Source organism: Cladophialophora psammophila (genome assembly GCF_000585535.1).
Source record: "Cladophialophora psammophila CBS 110553 chromosome Unknown aczJe-supercont1.20, whole genome shotgun sequence".
NCBI classification, from domain to species: Eukaryota; Fungi; Ascomycota; class Eurotiomycetes; order Chaetothyriales; family Herpotrichiellaceae; genus Cladophialophora; species Cladophialophora psammophila.
In genome coordinates, this window is record NW_006912941.1 from 199,294 (window position 1) to 214,904 (window position 15,611).

General features: G+C 51.8%; 6 protein-coding genes across 6 annotated transcripts; 5 read left to right on the forward strand and 1 right to left on the reverse strand.

The window, feature by feature from the left end:
* Positions 1-2,321: 2,321 nt before the first annotated feature.
* A1O5_10453 (uncharacterized protein) lies at positions 2,322-2,826 on the forward strand (the record flags this gene model as incomplete). Its single annotated transcript, XM_007751029.1, has 2 exons — positions 2,322-2,702; positions 2,764-2,826. The coding sequence occupies 2 exons, from the start codon at positions 2,322-2,324 to the stop codon at positions 2,824-2,826; spliced, it is 444 nt and encodes a 147-aa protein (XP_007749219.1).
* Positions 2,827-4,908: 2,082 nt separating this feature from the next.
* On the forward strand, positions 4,909-5,394 carry A1O5_10454 (uncharacterized protein; the record flags this gene model as incomplete). The annotated part of the gene is made up of 1 exon (XM_007751030.1): positions 4,909-5,394. One exon carries the CDS (start codon positions 4,909-4,911, stop codon positions 5,392-5,394), a length of 486 nt encoding a protein of 161 aa, XP_007749220.1.
* Positions 5,395-6,404: 1,010 nt separating this feature from the next.
* Positions 6,405-7,883, forward strand: A1O5_10455 (uncharacterized protein; the record flags this gene model as incomplete). Its single annotated transcript, XM_007751031.1, has 2 exons — positions 6,405-6,518; positions 6,651-7,883. The coding sequence occupies 2 exons, from the start codon at positions 6,405-6,407 to the stop codon at positions 7,881-7,883; spliced, it is 1,347 nt and encodes a 448-aa protein (XP_007749221.1).
* A 562-nt stretch (positions 7,884-8,445) lies between these two features.
* A1O5_10456 (uncharacterized protein) lies at positions 8,446-10,653 on the reverse strand (the record flags this gene model as incomplete). Its single annotated transcript, XM_007751032.1, has 1 exon — positions 8,446-10,653. The coding sequence occupies one exon, from the start codon at positions 10,651-10,653 to the stop codon at positions 8,446-8,448; it is 2,208 nt and encodes a 735-aa protein (XP_007749222.1).
* A 1,716-nt stretch (positions 10,654-12,369) lies between these two features.
* A1O5_10457 (uncharacterized protein) lies at positions 12,370-13,080 on the forward strand (the record flags this gene model as incomplete). The annotated part of the gene is made up of 1 exon (XM_007751033.1): positions 12,370-13,080. The coding sequence occupies one exon, from the start codon at positions 12,370-12,372 to the stop codon at positions 13,078-13,080; it is 711 nt and encodes a 236-aa protein (XP_007749223.1).
* A 688-nt stretch (positions 13,081-13,768) lies between these two features.
* On the forward strand, positions 13,769-14,624 carry A1O5_10458 (GTP-binding nuclear protein GSP1/Ran; the record flags this gene model as incomplete). The annotated part of the gene is made up of 4 exons (XM_007751034.1): positions 13,769-13,837; positions 13,931-14,023; positions 14,073-14,226; positions 14,287-14,624. 4 exons carry the CDS (start codon positions 13,769-13,771, stop codon positions 14,622-14,624), a joined length of 654 nt encoding a protein of 217 aa, XP_007749224.1.
* Between the last annotated feature and the right edge of the window lie 987 nt (positions 14,625-15,611).

Consider the following 15,611-nt stretch of genomic DNA (forward strand, 5'->3'; position numbering starts at 1 on the left):
GTACTGATGGCAAATTGGCCGATTAGATTCGATGTTCCCAAGGATCCGGAGTGTCGCAGTGGGTGGCAATGGTGAAGCAGGAGTTCAAACAAGACAGTCTGCAGCAGTGGTGAGGTTTGGAGAGGGGAATGCGACTGAATGAGAAGGGCAGATGGGTGAGGGTTGAGGTCGAAACAGGTTGGAAGTGGGACCCGCGAGATCTGGGACAGGAGCTGTAACAGGAGTAGAGGGAAGTTTGGGGTGAGATATTTCCCGCGTGTGCGAGGATATAGAACCTTTCTTTCGGAGAATATTGTTGTAGAGGAGAAGATATAAAAGATTCGAAGAGATGTGATTGTGCAAAGACACGGGCGGTGGCACAAGACTAACGAGGTGGTTTACTTGCTCTTGGGTGATGTATGAGCCCTTGAAGATTGATTGATAAAGTGACCTGTGGTCAGTCGGTGAATTTGTGGAGCTCCAAGCACATCCACCTGCATGAAACCCTGGTCCTAGTCCCGGTCTCAACGCGAGAAGCTCTCTAAATGGGCAAGAAATGGACCCTGGGGGTCAGGCACTGAGAAAGCGCGTCTTATCTGATCGAGGAGTTTGGGCGGCTATTGGGTGGTGGGGAACTCAAGGTCAGGAAAACGGCCGTCGGAAACAAGATGAAGCTCGAGAGCCACCCGATGGTCGATGGATGAAAACATGATCTGACAGGTGGGAAGAGGTGGTGGCTGGTGCTGGGGAACAGGAACGTGGCAGCACGACTGCCCCGACAGGCGTGGCATGACGGACTGATTCTCCAGCTAATTCTTAGGAAATCGATAGATGGGTGATGACGGGATGCCATCACGCATCTAGTTCAACACCATTCCTGGAGTAAAAGACAAAGAGTTGTAGAGCCGAATATGGGAAAAACCAGAAATGAGAGCTTGGGGGATGGGAGCGTGGGAAGGAATTTTGGCCGGAAAGAGAATGGTGCGTGCAGGGTGAATGTGAGGAGAGCGCCAAGGGCCGCCAAGCGAGCGAAAAGTGAAGCTGACCAGCGTATCAGGAAGCGTTTCGAAGCGCCCTGGAAGGTGCCTGGAAGTGCCCGGAGAGTTTAGTGGCCCACGGGCGACCCAGGTCACTGGCGGTTTCCCCTCGAATCACTCGCTTGCACGGCTTTTTCTAGGCGTTACGGGTGCTTTAGGCTCTTTAGGCTCCTTAGCGCCCGCCCCCAGCTCCCGCATCACATCCATGTCGGTGCTTAATTCTGTCCCTCTATTCGCTGCAGCTTCGCTCTGCTCTCTGCTCTCACCACCACACAGCACCCAACAATAGGCAAAATGGCCTTGATGGATTCCAGATCTCGACACACCATGCATCGTGCAGATGGCCTACTGCTCCCATTTCTATTTTCAGGTGCTAAATCCACCAGCCATTACCCAAGTCACCTCGTTCCCCTCCGCACTCTGCACCCACTCCACGAATCATACAACCTCATGGCGAGGATGATCACCAGATCTGGCGGGTACAGGCCAGCACTATTGAATGATATTGTTTCCCATTGCTGCACTGCATCTTAGACCAAGGCAATAGCTCCATTGACATCCAACGGTCAAGGTAGGTTGGCTTATCCCGGAGCTCGGTAGGCCGGGTTGAGCTCGTGGTCTCTTGACCAGAATCAAAGCACATCTATCTTCCCACGAGCTATTACATCTCTGAGTGTTTTCATTGTTTTTCTCTGAATACTTCTTGTTAACTGAGTAACGTCGATAATCGCTGGATATCGATTGACATCGACTGAGATCTGTGCGCTCTGGTGGTGCTTGACGTCGAAACTGTCGCAAAACTCCACACCTGTGACACTTCCTGTCTCCGAACCAACCTCAACCACTCTGCGACGGGTCTACACCTGCGACCAATCTCTTACGCGCCAACCCGCTGACTTCAAGTACTCGAGCCTTCAGACACTGCCGGACCAGCACTCTTGAGGCTCCTGACACCTCCCCTCTGACCGCTGATGCCTCATTGTCGATTGCCTGATCAGACACAGCCAAACACGCTCTGATACCGGCTTAACCCTCACCGAAATCACCCATTCCTCCCTTTCAGAGAGGAGTCAAGCATTGACCAAGTCTGCTTGACCAAGTCTCTTCATATACCTCGCCAACCCTCATGCTTCTTTGGTGAACTCTAGGCGCCGGTCGTCGGTTTCTGCATGCTCCTTTCCTTCGATCGTTTGCTCCAAGGACGACTTTCATTCTTTACTTTCGGGTGCTTTTCTTTATTCGACCTTTTCCAACACAGCACCACACAACCATTTCCGAATTCCATAGACTTTTCTCTTCCTCGACATGGGTAAACTCATCAAAAACCACTGGGCTCGCCTCATCATCCTCACCGCCGCCGCATACCAAGTCCTAGCCAGCCTCGAGGGCTTCTTTTGGCCCAAGATCTTTTGGGACTTCCTCACCAAGAATCTCGACGGAGCTGTCAAACCATTTCCCGTCTTGCAAATCATCAATCTGATCATGGCCTTCATAAGCCTTGCGTGGGAATGGCCACTTGCTCCGGTGGTCAAGATGTTGCCGGGCCTCCATAGGAGCATGGAAGCAAGATTGGTGGTGTATCCCTTGTGTGCTCTGGCGGCGGTCATCATGTATCAATCAACCAATGCGGCATTATACTACATCATTGGCGTGATTGTGTATTTCTGGGCTTATTCAGAAGGCGAGGTAAGATACTTGACCCCATTCACCACGACTCGCGAACATCCTGCTGACGTATACTTCCCAGACGGTGTGTCCAGAACCTTGGACTGTTCCAAAGAAAGGCGGTGCCAGGCCCGGCAAAGTATGAGACCCTCAAACAGCTGTGCTGGAATTTTGAATTTTAAATTTTAAGAGAAGTTGTTTCGATGTACAGGAACAACGGCGTTGGACATAGTCACAGATCGTTCTGGATATGAAAGTCGACGAGACCAGACACAATTGAAGGATTGGACGCGGCACGTATTGCCGGCAACTGTAGATATTACGCCCGACATGGGAAATGAGAACATCATGTCATACAAACTATACACATTTGGATCGTGGTTCGCGCAGTATAACAAAAACAAAGGTCGTCGTCGTCGGTCTAAAAGGAGAGAAGGGCCAGGCTAGCTAAACAGTAGTGCCCGTGCTACCCACGCAGCAAGCCTAGGCAGGAAGCCTCATTTAGGCCCCCCAATATTCAAGTTCATTTAGCTGCCAGCACCCGAGTACGCCATCTGAGTACCGAGATGTCGTGCATTAACTAGCCCTGCTCGACGCTCATATGTGATGGATTACTCGTATGGATTGCTTGGCCTTTCGTTCGTGGACGATACGCTTTGAGGAGCTTATGTAAATGGATTCAGTCGATCCTGCACGGGCTTGGTATGCATGGAGGATCGTACAGTAGCAGGGAGTTGAGAGGATTCCGCTTGGAGGCTTACTCTGTCTGTTCTGTTCCTGCGAGATTCCTGGACCGTTGGCGCGTCTTCTTGATGACCAGATAGTGCGCGTAGAACCCCTGAGAGTATCCCCGGACGCCGTACATATGGAGCGATGGACGAAATATCGACAGGTGCCCCCCTCTGTTCCTAGAACTCTTTGTAGGGCGCGTTGGTGTCCGGATCTTGTTGTCTCATACCACTTTGCAGTGACGATCGGCTCTATTTTCAAAGTCATCGTCTTTCCAAATAACTGAGAGACACTGATATTGGTCGTCTCCATTCCCTTGCCTGCTCTTCATCCCATTTTTACATATCCCTGCCGAATTTCTTCCCATCGAACCACATGTGGGTATGTTGCAGACCAAGACTTGAAGGCTCGAGGTTTCAGGGAGAGGAGCAGGTAACAGGGGCTAGGACGCCGACGAGGCAGGCAAAAGCACCATGGGACATCTTCACAAAGCAGAGGCGCAGGCTCGCTAGGCTCGAATGCGGAATGAGAGATCCTCCTTTTCCAAAGGAGCGGAGAGGTTTCTGTAGGTCCATCATCTTTGTCGCGTGTCCGAGCGGGTGCAGGATCCAGAAGTGGGAAGTCAGCTCGCGGATTGTTCGTGTCGAAGTGACCTTCGCGTTGTTGCCGTTTGGATGCTGGCCATTGAAGCGGCTGCGATCCGCGTTCCTGACACAAACCAAAACCCCTCAGTGACACCGACGCTGGTCAGCTGCCAGCCATTGAAATCTTGTCCGACCTCAACCTGCCTTCTAAATGCATCTGGAGCTTTTCATTCTTGCAGCAAGGACACATACAAGTAGGCGAGGGGCCTGCAGGATTGCAAAGCAGCCCAACAGCCTAGGCGGATCTCGTGCCCGCAGATCCAAGAGACGCCTATCGACAGTGGCTTTCCCGTTTGTGGCTGAAACCACTTGGCGAGGTTCGAAATTCAACATGTACTACTCAGAGCAGGCATCATGGCCAGAAAACAGAAGACTTCTTCCATGGCTTCCACGCATCAGGCGACGCTCTCGATTTCTCGCTCGCAACCTCTGCAGATCCTGTGGACGCGAAATCCATCCAACCTTCGAGACTTGTCGACTCTGAAATTGCGTGCTATCGACGGGTCGTTGAGTTTGCAACGCCAATTTCCTGGAACCCCTGTCGAGGACCACTTTGAGGTCATCAGTGACACCACAACACGCGCAATGAGATGTTGAGTGGTGCGAGGCTCTGTCCTAAGCGACACAAGGTTTGTGGCTCTCCTTACCTATATGATGTTCATCGCCCAGCTCGAGATTCGTGATCTACCTTTGTCTGCTTGTCGCCATCGTCTACACAGTCGTTCGTTTGTCTTTGTGTAAGGCTCGCGTTCCTTCGTTGCGCTCCCTAACTCACCTTCGCTCATTACCTATCCTTCGCTCCGATCAAACTGAATCAACCGTTTGTTTACTTGGAACTCCTACCATATCGCACAATGAAGTCCTTCCTCGCCATTCCCGCGCTTTTCGCCCTTGGCGCCGTTGCCGGCTCCGACTCGGCGTGGGGCTTCACCTGGACCTTCTCCAGTGGGCACAGCACCTGGACCTCATGCACGTATGCATCAGCGAACGCAACCACTGCTACCAGCGCAGTCCCCGCGTCCAACACTCCCTGGTCCGAATGGACATCCACAACATCTTACACGGCGACATACAGCTCCGGCGCTTCTACATGGACCGTCCCAACGTCTGTGAGCTATAGCGTGGCTTCAAACTGGACGAGCATGATCCCTGCGCCGACCTCCAGCAGTGTATACAGCAACGAAGTGCCTTCCACTACCGCTGCGCCGGCTACCTCCGTCGAGGCTTCGAAGACTTCCGCCGCCCCATCTGCCTTTACTGGTGCCGCTGCTCCTAACGTCAATGGAAAGATTGCGGGAATGGGTGCCGTTGCTATCGCTGGGTTGGCATTGGTCCTGTAGATGAAACCTGGAGCCAAGAAATCTGAACAGCAAAAACCGGGCACAACACTGTGGAGCGTGAACTCGGAAATGCTTCCTCATCTACGTTTCCTGATCACCAGCCTCGAAATTGTCGCACCAACGCTCGAGGTCTGCGAGGAAAGCCACCGCTAACGACGAGGCTATGTTTCCCATGTCACCCGACAAGGAGCTACTAAATAATCTTGTCCATGTCTCTATCAGATGTATTCCAGCAAACATGCAAATATGTAATGTGTACCTGTTGCAGGGCCTGTGTAATCCAATGCGGAACTCCAAGTTCGCTATTCCATCCTAGTTGAAGTAAGTTCCTAAGCGGTCGCTGGTCGCTATTCTCAACTAAGCCAATAGAGACCAAACCACTGTGTGAAGTCTCAATGAGATAATAAAAAAAATGGATTTTGGCTCTTTTGCCGTTGCACTGCGATGGTCGTATACATCGTCCCGTGCGCTGCGAGTAAAATTAGTCGATTACAAGCAGTGCCTGCAAGATCCATTCGTTCAATCTGACCTAGATTCGCTTAAGTATGATGAGGTCAAGCTCGATTTCCCCAAGCGAAATGCATGTACGTGCGAGGGCGTTTGAATCGAGAAGAAGAAAGGGAGGCGGGACTTTACCCAGGTCAAGGTTCAGGCCAGCAGCCTTGCGTCATCTTGCAATACACCACCACTACTCGGTACATACCACAGGTTCGTAACACCGTCGGCACCTGCTCAGACAGGGCGCCTACCTACTTGGCTTCTCCATGCAGTTCTACATATGATGCTCGTACTCAGGTCAAGCCTGCTGACCACAAAACAAAACAAAAAAGGTTAGACTAACCTTCCCTATCTGCGTCTTTCTTATCACGGTAAGCAAGATATCAATTTGAAGCGACGCTTGCATCCCGGACGACGAGCCCTCCCTTCAAGACTAGCACTACTGCTCTACGACGGAGCGCTTCTGGGCAACAGATCGCGAGGTCCATCCACCCCGAAAAAGGGAGCCAGAAATGGAGAGCACGATCAGACCGCAGGCGGATGAGTTATCTATCCTCGTCGCAGGCGCAGGCATCGCAGGTCTTTGCGCGGCGATAGCGCTGCGTCGAGCTGGGCATAGAGTCAGGGTAAGTTGAGAACTGCACACTTTTTCTTTTGCTTTTTCCTTTTTCCTTTTTTTGTATCATGTCGAACACCGCGAGAGAGATGGAGAAAGACGAAGCAAAACTGAAGCGGAGGCGCGGACGGTATTTGTCTAGATCCTGGAGCGGTCGCCGCAGCTCGACAATGAAATCGGGGCCGCCATCACGCTCGCACCGCACGCGGTCAAGATCATGCGCTTGTGGCGGCTGGACTTCGCCAAAGCCAGGCTCATCCCACGACTTGGGCAGACGTTCATCGACAGCGTGACGCTAGCGGAGCTGGCGCCGACGGACCGTACCAACTTTGCGAGTCAATACGGGGCGCCGTATCTGTTCGCGCACCGCGTTGACCTGCACGCCGCGTTGAGGACGTTGGCGACCAGCCCAGACGGTTCAGGTGTGCCGGCTGAGCTTCACACGTCTAGCACGGTGGTCGAGTACGATGCGGAAAGGGGAGGTGTCAAGGTCGCCGAGACGGGACGCTGGGAATTTGCAGATCTGGTCGTCGCCGCCGACGGCGTGCACTCTAACGCAGCCACGCACGTCTTGGGGTATCACTGTCCCGCCCACGCGACAACCAGCACGGTGATCCGCTTTCTGATTCCGACGCGGGAGATCCTCGACGACCCGCACACAGCGCCGCTGCTGCGGCGGTACGGCGAGGGCCACTGCTCGTTCTACCTGCACCGGGACCAGCAGCGCTGGCTGGTGCGCTATCCGTGCCGGGACAACACGCTGCAGAACTTCGGCATGTACGTGGAGCGGCCGCTGAGCAAGCGGGGCCGGAACAGGAGCCAGCAACAGCAATGCCGGCCGGACGACCTGCGCGCCGCCATGGCGGGCTTCCACCCTTCTCTCCTCCGCCTGTGCGACAAAACCGCCAGCACAAACACCATCCTGCCGCTGTGGCGGTGCGCGGAACGCTCTCCCCTACCGAGTTGCCAGCGCGGCAAGCTCGTCGTGATAGGCGACGCCTCGCACCCGATGCTCCCACACCGCGGCTTCGGCGCCGTCACCGCGATCGAGGACGCCGCGGCGCTGGGCGTGCTCTTCGAGGACTTTGTCCATACTACCACCACCGCCACCGCCACCGCGCCGGGATCGAACTTGAATTCCAACTCCACCTCCAACTCGAAGTCGGATTCGGTCCCTCTCTCGGGATCCGCACGTACGAGTATACCACCATCTGCGTCCATATCCGATCTGCTCGAGACGTTCCAGAACGTGCGCCTACCGCGCACGTCAATCGCGCAGCTCTACTCGCAGGTGGAGACGAACAAGGACCCCACCGTCGAGAGGCGGGAAGAGGCCTTGAGGATGCTGCCGGGAGATCAGTTACCTCGTGAGTGAACACACACACACACACAGGGCATAGTCCCCCCCCCCCCCCCCCACCAAACCTTCTCCTTACCTTTCCTCCTGATCTCTCCCCGTCCGATCCCTCGCTTATCGCCCGTCACCTATCACTTGTCGCGATATGCTGACCCATAGATCGCTCCATCGAGCGAAACACTAATTAAAAATAAAAAAAAAACCAGAAAACAAAAACCAAGTCATCAGCTGGGTTTTCGGCTATGATGTCGTCGAGGCCACTCGCCGAGCGAAGCAGACTTTGCTGGAGAAGACTCAGAAGCACAAGAACGTCTGACGTCTCTTTAGAGAGGGGGTGGGGAGGTTGTTGAGGCACGAGGCTGCCGAATTGACAAGGTCATCGGGCTGGATTGTCTGGGCCTCCACTGTTATGTCGCCGTCACCGTATCCGGCAGCTGTCGGGCCTCTTGGACGAGTTTGGTCACTCGCCATCATTCCTAGTCTGAAGCATTAGAATTTCAAAGTAATTTCAGATGGTGCTACGATCGAATGCACAATGCCCACTCTGTACACATGCCGTCGATGACTAACGTTGGGTACACTATTTACTTGAATACAACATGTGTCGAAGCCCATCAGCTGACAGAACCTTCAAGATTCCAAGCGGATTGCTCCATCGTTTCTTCCTGCCTGCTAGCCCTTCTTCCACAATCTCCGGCTTCTCTGGTATCTCCTTCGTTTCGGCATAAAATATCTCTGCTGGATCTTCTGGTCCTACCTCGGCCCCCGCTGTGTCGTGACTGATCTTCTGGCCCTTCGTTCCCCTCCTTGCCAGACCGTGGTGACCTTGGGATATAGACAACTTCCTTGAGACACTGTTCCCTATCATCCGGCTAACCACATTGTCCATAGTATCGACCTCTGGTATCTCATGCGACTTCGTTCTCGCCGGTGTCACCTCGTCCAAACTTTCTTTGCGCACTTCAAAGACGGGTGTCGAATGTTTCGATTTGCTACGTCGGCTTTCCATCGACATGTCGAACGACTTGCGGCTGGTAAGCGAGAAACTTCCAGACCGCCTCGAAAACGGCGCATGAATGGATGCCAGACTCAGTTTTCGGACTAGCGAGCCTGCCGAAGCTCTGATGATCTGACCACCGCGAGAGCTAATCATTCCTGGATACGGTAATTTCTCCTTTGTCCACACGTCATTCAAGGTAGATTCGAGCCTTGCTCGCTCCGACCTTTTCGGTGCTAGGATGACAACCTTGTTAGATGTCATATGTGACTGAGATCTGTTGATGGCCGACGATGATGGTTGACGAAACTCGTGCAAGTCTTGTGGATTGTGTGTGTTGCGAATGATGACTTGACAGATGTTGGCTCGATTTCCCACCGTGGCAGCCCTCTGCACCGAAGGATTCCTGGACAGAGTCGAACTTTGCTGACTGTACACCTGCCCAATAGATCTGAGGTTGAGGCTGATGCTCGAGGGAATCTGGTTCAACAGCTCGTCCATCCTCCTTCCTGGAGTATCCTTGCTTTGTAGGCCCTCTCTCCATGTATTTTCCTCTGTTGCTGAGCAGGCACTCAAGATGAATTCATGCAGGTGACCACTAGCCGCGAAACATATCTTCCACGTGTACAAGGTCGAGTGACATTGGAGTCCCCGACCATCACTGGCGGATTCGATTCTAGTATCCGGTAAATGCAAGAAAGCGATCGCTTCGAATTTCGCAGTGGTTCCTGTGGGCAACGCAATGATGAGACTGGTGTCGAACAACACGCAGAGGGCGTAGCGACCATCGACTCTGTTATTCTTCGTCTGCCAAGTCACATGCAGAACACCACTCAACCGGATATTTCCCAACATTCGAAACTGCTCGGCCCGTAAAGATACTTTATCGTAGATCAGCCGCGTCTGAAGCGACCATCGACGCTGAATCTGACTTCGAGTTTCATGGTTATCCGTGGCTTTATTGACGGTTTGAACAAGTTCTCTCAAACACGTCAAGATTGCTTCCAGATCAGAATGTGCGCTGGGACAGTCCGCCACGGGTGTTTGCTTCAGAAGATCGTCAAAGAGAAGAGGGTATTTGGTCATGCGCTGTATCGGTTTGATAAGGAGATCGCCAACCGTTAGACCTTTCTTTTGATCTTGGTGTTTGTGGTCGAGAGCAATAAGGGACCTTGCTAGGGATTCAATTCCTGATTCATATGTTGACCAAAGTGTGGGAGCATGTCGCTGCAACTCATGAGCAATGAGACTGTGATTGGCACAATACTCCTCGTAAACTAGGAAGTCGCTCAAGAAATCCCTAAAAATGGCCGCCACGTCAGTAACATCTCTTGGTTCAGCTCCGCCTAGGTACGTCCGGCCGCGGGATGCTTCAGATGATTCCATGGAGCTGCGTGTTCGCCGATGACTGCGACTCATCTTGACCGCGGCACTGGAGTCGAGGCTTTTCCACCGTTTATGATAGGGAGGTGATCCGAGATGCCGGGGTGAGGTTGTGTCTGCCCACTTTCGTGCTGCAGCCTCGTACGCGGCCTGGTGCAATCGTTCCAGGAGTCTTTCATGGACAGAGAGAAGATCATGGACGTTCCTTAGGACAGATGCCCTGACCCGGCCTACAATCGTCATCGTAGTCGCCAGGAGAGTCGAATATAGGTAGATCAGAGCCTTCAAATCAGCGATGTAGCTCTCCTCACTCGTCACTAGCTCCTCAAGAATTTGTCTCCTTTTGATGGCTCTTCTGAAGGCCGCTTCATCCACGGATGCTGACGTTGGCGGACGGTCACTCTCCATTGAAGGCCTCGCGCCCGAGCCAAAGATACAAGAACTATCGGTTGAGCGACCGATGCAGAGAGACCGAGGAACAAGGCTGAAGCTTGCATTGCTGAGGCTCGCTGTTTTCATCGTATGCATGAAGCCTGACGATGCGGTAGAGTGTCTCTTTCGATGCGAGACGGAGTGTGGCCCTGTCTTTGGTGCGTCTTCTGAGGTATCCACAAGAAATGATGTCTCGAAGAGAGACTGAGAAGGCCCATCAACGGCGCTAAACCAGCTACGGGTGTGTTCTCTCGAATGCGTAATCAGATCTTGACTTTTTTCCTGCTCTGTGGAGTATGGTTCTGTGGACAACGACGTGCGAAACTTATGTTGTACTCGAACTCCCAGGCTGAAATTATGGTGCAGGCTGGGTGTGCGTTTCTCCTCATTATGCAGCTCTGCTAGCGGTTGGCGAGCCTGACTTGTATTAACAAGATACCTCTGGGTAGGTTCGGTGTCGCCGCGCAGGTCTGCATGGGTGGGCTGAACGAAGAGCAATCTTGCGTCCTCGACTCCTGGCAGGGAATCGCAGCGTTCCGAATGTACTTTGGGGCCGTTGGTGGAAGACTGCACTGAAGCTTGACGAACTAATCCTGGAAGGATGTTCTCGCTGCCTGGCAGATCACGATCCGCTTTGTTTGTCTGCACAGGAGCCGATGCAAACGAGAGGATTGAAGAGGGAGATGCTTGAGAATCGTGATGAACGCAGAACGGCTTCAACGAGGTCGAAGAGATGGTCGGACGGGAAGAAAATGCTGACCGGGAGGCACAATAGATGTTCGCTCTGGTATCGAAATGTCTGCTGAATGGACTCGCGATAATGGACGGCAAAAGCTGAGCCGTCATGATTTATCAATAGAAGATAAAGTAAGCTCGCAAAAAGATAAGATCTCAACAATGGAAGACAAAATGAGAGCCAACGGTCAAAATTCCCATTTGAGGGACCAAACGACCAACTTTGAAAGGGTTCCCAAAAGTTGAGTGATACGACATGGCAAGATTGACAGTGAGAAGGTAGCTGAAGCCAAAGAGAACTTTGGGACGACCAGTTTCCAACCTGGTTGGGGAAGGAAGGTGGCATCCGGCGACCGTGAGGGAGAAGGAGCAAGACTCTGGCGATGTAACGAGTCGAACACATTTCTCTGCGCTATTCGTGGTATAATAAGTCAATTCCTTACCTGGATACTATTTTCCAAAATTTGACGGGAGCAAAACAGCACAATGAAATTGTCTGTGGAACATGGGCGTCGAAGCCACCAAATGTTTGAGTTGCCATTTATGGCATCAGAGAGCGAAACACCTGCGGGAAATCGGCCAGCGTCTGTAAAGGACAGGATAACAGGATTACCAGAACCTTTCGATTAAAAGATAGGGATCATCTTGTGCAGATGCATTTCAAGATGGTCAATACTGGAGTTCATGATTGATTCAAGTGCAGAGCACAGAGCAGCACAGAGCAAAGGACCGGGCAGTCATGTTGGATCCAATCGGAACATCTTCGGGAAAACTATGATCCATTTCACTCCCCGCTCCCATTTCTCCAATCTGAGGCTGGCTCTTGGTAGCTCTACTTGTAGTTCGCACCTACGCGTTCCATGAGGTAGCCTGCGCTCGACATGGTTCCTTGCCGAACATTCGTGTTATGTATCTGGCTTGCTCCCGTTACCCTATCTGTGCACTTGATGAATGACCATGGGACTTCCGATGGATCCTAATCTTGCAGATATTCATGTCCCAAGTGGACCTACGTCGATCCACCAGGCCGAGTCGTTCGAAGGACTCACTCTACACCAACTTATTGCACGCAAGGACAATCTCGAAGCAGAACTGAAGGCTTTGGGCGCAGTCCTCGACAGCCATGGAGTCACCATGCAGACAAGTCTGACCACATTTGATGGTTTTCCGAGATCAGATATTGATGTGGCGCAAGTACGGGTTACGAGAGCACGCATTATTGTCCTCCGCAACGACTGGAAAGTTTTGATGGACAAGATCGAGAAGGGTCTTCATGAACATCATGCCAAGTACCAAGCCTCGGACGAATACAAGAACTCCCTGAATCAGCCCCGACTACACCCAGAACCTACTCCTACTCCCGAGCAGACACCCTCCGTCCCTGAGAATCCATTTGCAAAGGTGAACAGTGTTGAGCCCGGCAGTCCTGCACACGAAGCTGGCCTGAAGGCTGGCGACCTAATAAGAAGATTTGGTGCCGCAATATGGTCAAATCATGAAAGATTACGCAAAGTTGGGGAAGTTGTGAGCCAGAACCTAGGTCGACCGATCCTGGTCAAGGTCTCTCGCGGCACAGGAACAGAAGCACAAGAGATGGACTTGAGATTGACTCCAAGACAGAACTGGGGTGGGAGAGGCACACTCGGGTGCCACATTGTTCCCTTATGAAGTCCATAGTTGGCATGCGCTATGAGAAACCAGGACGTGAATCCACACAGGATTACCTCGTACAGAAACGACGGGACCTTATGCAAACTCAATAGCAATCCGCACCCCGGTCAGAGCCTGTGTCGCACAATAACTCACGGGTGAGCGACAAAAAGTGCAAGCACATGAGGAAAATAGCTGATAACGAACGACAAGATGAAATGGGCCGTAGCTGCTTGGGCGCTATCTCAGCACGTGGATGATTTCCCAGATGAAGAGCTTCGAATTGCCACCAACAAAACATCGATAGAACCCAGTTGAAAGCAACTTGTGTGAAGATAGAAGGTCACTCATGTTGTAACAATAGTTCTAGTTACTCGATTCGATGAATAGACTTGGTTCGCCTCACCTATGTTCGGTCACGGAGGCAAACATGTGTCGGTCACGTGCTACGCAATGATGCAAAAATCGTAGTGATGCCGCTGGAATATGCCAAGCGCTGGCCTTGAAAACAAACCGACGCCTTCAACTTGCGCTTGCCTTCACTTTCCCTAAGATACCATCAAACATCCTTCTCTTTATCTCTTTCCACTACCTTTCTTTGATACAACACCAATCTCAAGACCGTGGCTTTGGTGTAATCGCAACATTTTCGTCGGTATTCCCCTCCTCACCCGACTTCAAAGATCCCAACCACACCACAATCACAATGGCGGAAGCTGCTCAGAACATTCCAACCTTCAAGCTCGTCCTGGTCGGCGATGGCGGTACTGGAAAGGTAAGGGTCATTGCAAACAAAATCTTCTTTTCGCTCGTTTGAGCATCAAGAAATGGAAGTGTTTGAATATAACAATACTGACAACTATCATAGACCACCTTTGTCAAGCGCCACCTGACTGGGGAGTTCGAAAAGAAATATATCGCCACTCTTGGTGTCGAAGTCCATCCTCTAGGATTCTCAACCGTACGTCTGCCAGATGTCCAAAGCGCATACAGTTCTAACTTCGATTCAGAACCTTGGTCCGATCCAGTTCGATGTGTGGGACACCGCAGGTCAAGAGAAGTTTGGCGGTCTTCGTGATGGTTACTACATCAACGGCCAGTGCGGTATCATCATGTTTGATGTCACTTCCAGAATCACATACAAGAACGTTCCCAACTGGCACCGTATGTCGAAAACACCTTGAGCACACGATTAGAAGAGTATAGGTCTGACCAAAACTGCAGGTGATCTCGTGCGCGTGTGCGAAAACATCCCCATCGTCCTCTGCGGAAACAAAGTCGATGTGAAGGAGCGCAAAGTCAAGGCCAAGACCATCACATTCCACCGCAAGAAGAACCTCCAATATTACGATATTTCCGCCAAATCCAACTACAACTTCGAGAAACCCTTCCTCTGGCTGGCCCGAAAATTGGTCGGCAACCCTCAACTCGAATTCGTGGCTGCCCCGGCTCTTGCTCCACCCGAGGTTCAGATCGACCAGGCACAACTCGACCAATATCACAAGGAGATGACAGAGGCTGCGGCAATGCCTCTGCCAGATGAGGAAGATCCTGATTTGTAAGCGATGACAGCCAATACCCTGCGCTTGGGCTTCGCTGTTGTGAATCAGAGGATATCAACGGTCAAGGAACTGGTCTAGCGAGACGACAGAAAGAAGGTCGTGCTGTTGCCATCATATTTTAGAATGAAGGGGGACGGCTGGTGTGGACGTGTCAAGCCTTGTGGCGGAGGCATCCGCCATCCTGGAAGTGATGTTGGGAGATAACGGTGGAGTCTTTAGGGAATGATTTGATCAGCTTGGCAAGTGGTAGAGGACGCCAAAACGAAGTAAATCGCGACCTTTGCCTCCTCCCATGCGAAACGAATGGCCATTGCGATAAATCATCTTGGGTGTGACTGCTCTTAGCTTTTTAGACTAGCTTTAGCATAGCGAGACGAGAAAGATCATTGCTTCAAACAAAGCTAAATTCGTGAGACTTGATTGAATCCAATTTTACTCAAACGACGCCTGAGACAAACCTGAATGTTGTTTTGGATTATATACATGGCCGGACTGGATGTACGGAGTACGGAGACTGTACATATATACACATGCCCAATCCCTCCTCCGAAGCAGACCGACACTTTGGTTTCATCTTTCCCGTCGGCGGCGGCGCTAAATGCAACGAGTTCCTGAGTTCCCTGCCCAGCCGCTATGCTTGAAGCCTAACTCTGTTTGCTGTGTATGAATGTGTGTGTGTGTGTGTGTGTAAAGGACAGGATGGAGAATCGAAGGGGTGGGGGATAAATCGTCTAAAACATAGAACCAGACCCAGGATTGGAGGGGGGAAAAGCTAAAACAAAACAAAAACCAAGGGTGAAAGGAAAACCATTCACAAGATCGTAATGCATAAGCCACATCCATGTCCCAAATCCATGTCCCGTGTCCCATAGCCCCATCCAGGAAGCAAGCAAGTCAAACCATATATACCAACACAGAAAGGGAAGTCGAAAAGAAGCCGAAGCAGGACCTGTGATGGCCGAGTTTTGTTCCTCGATTCCCGATGCG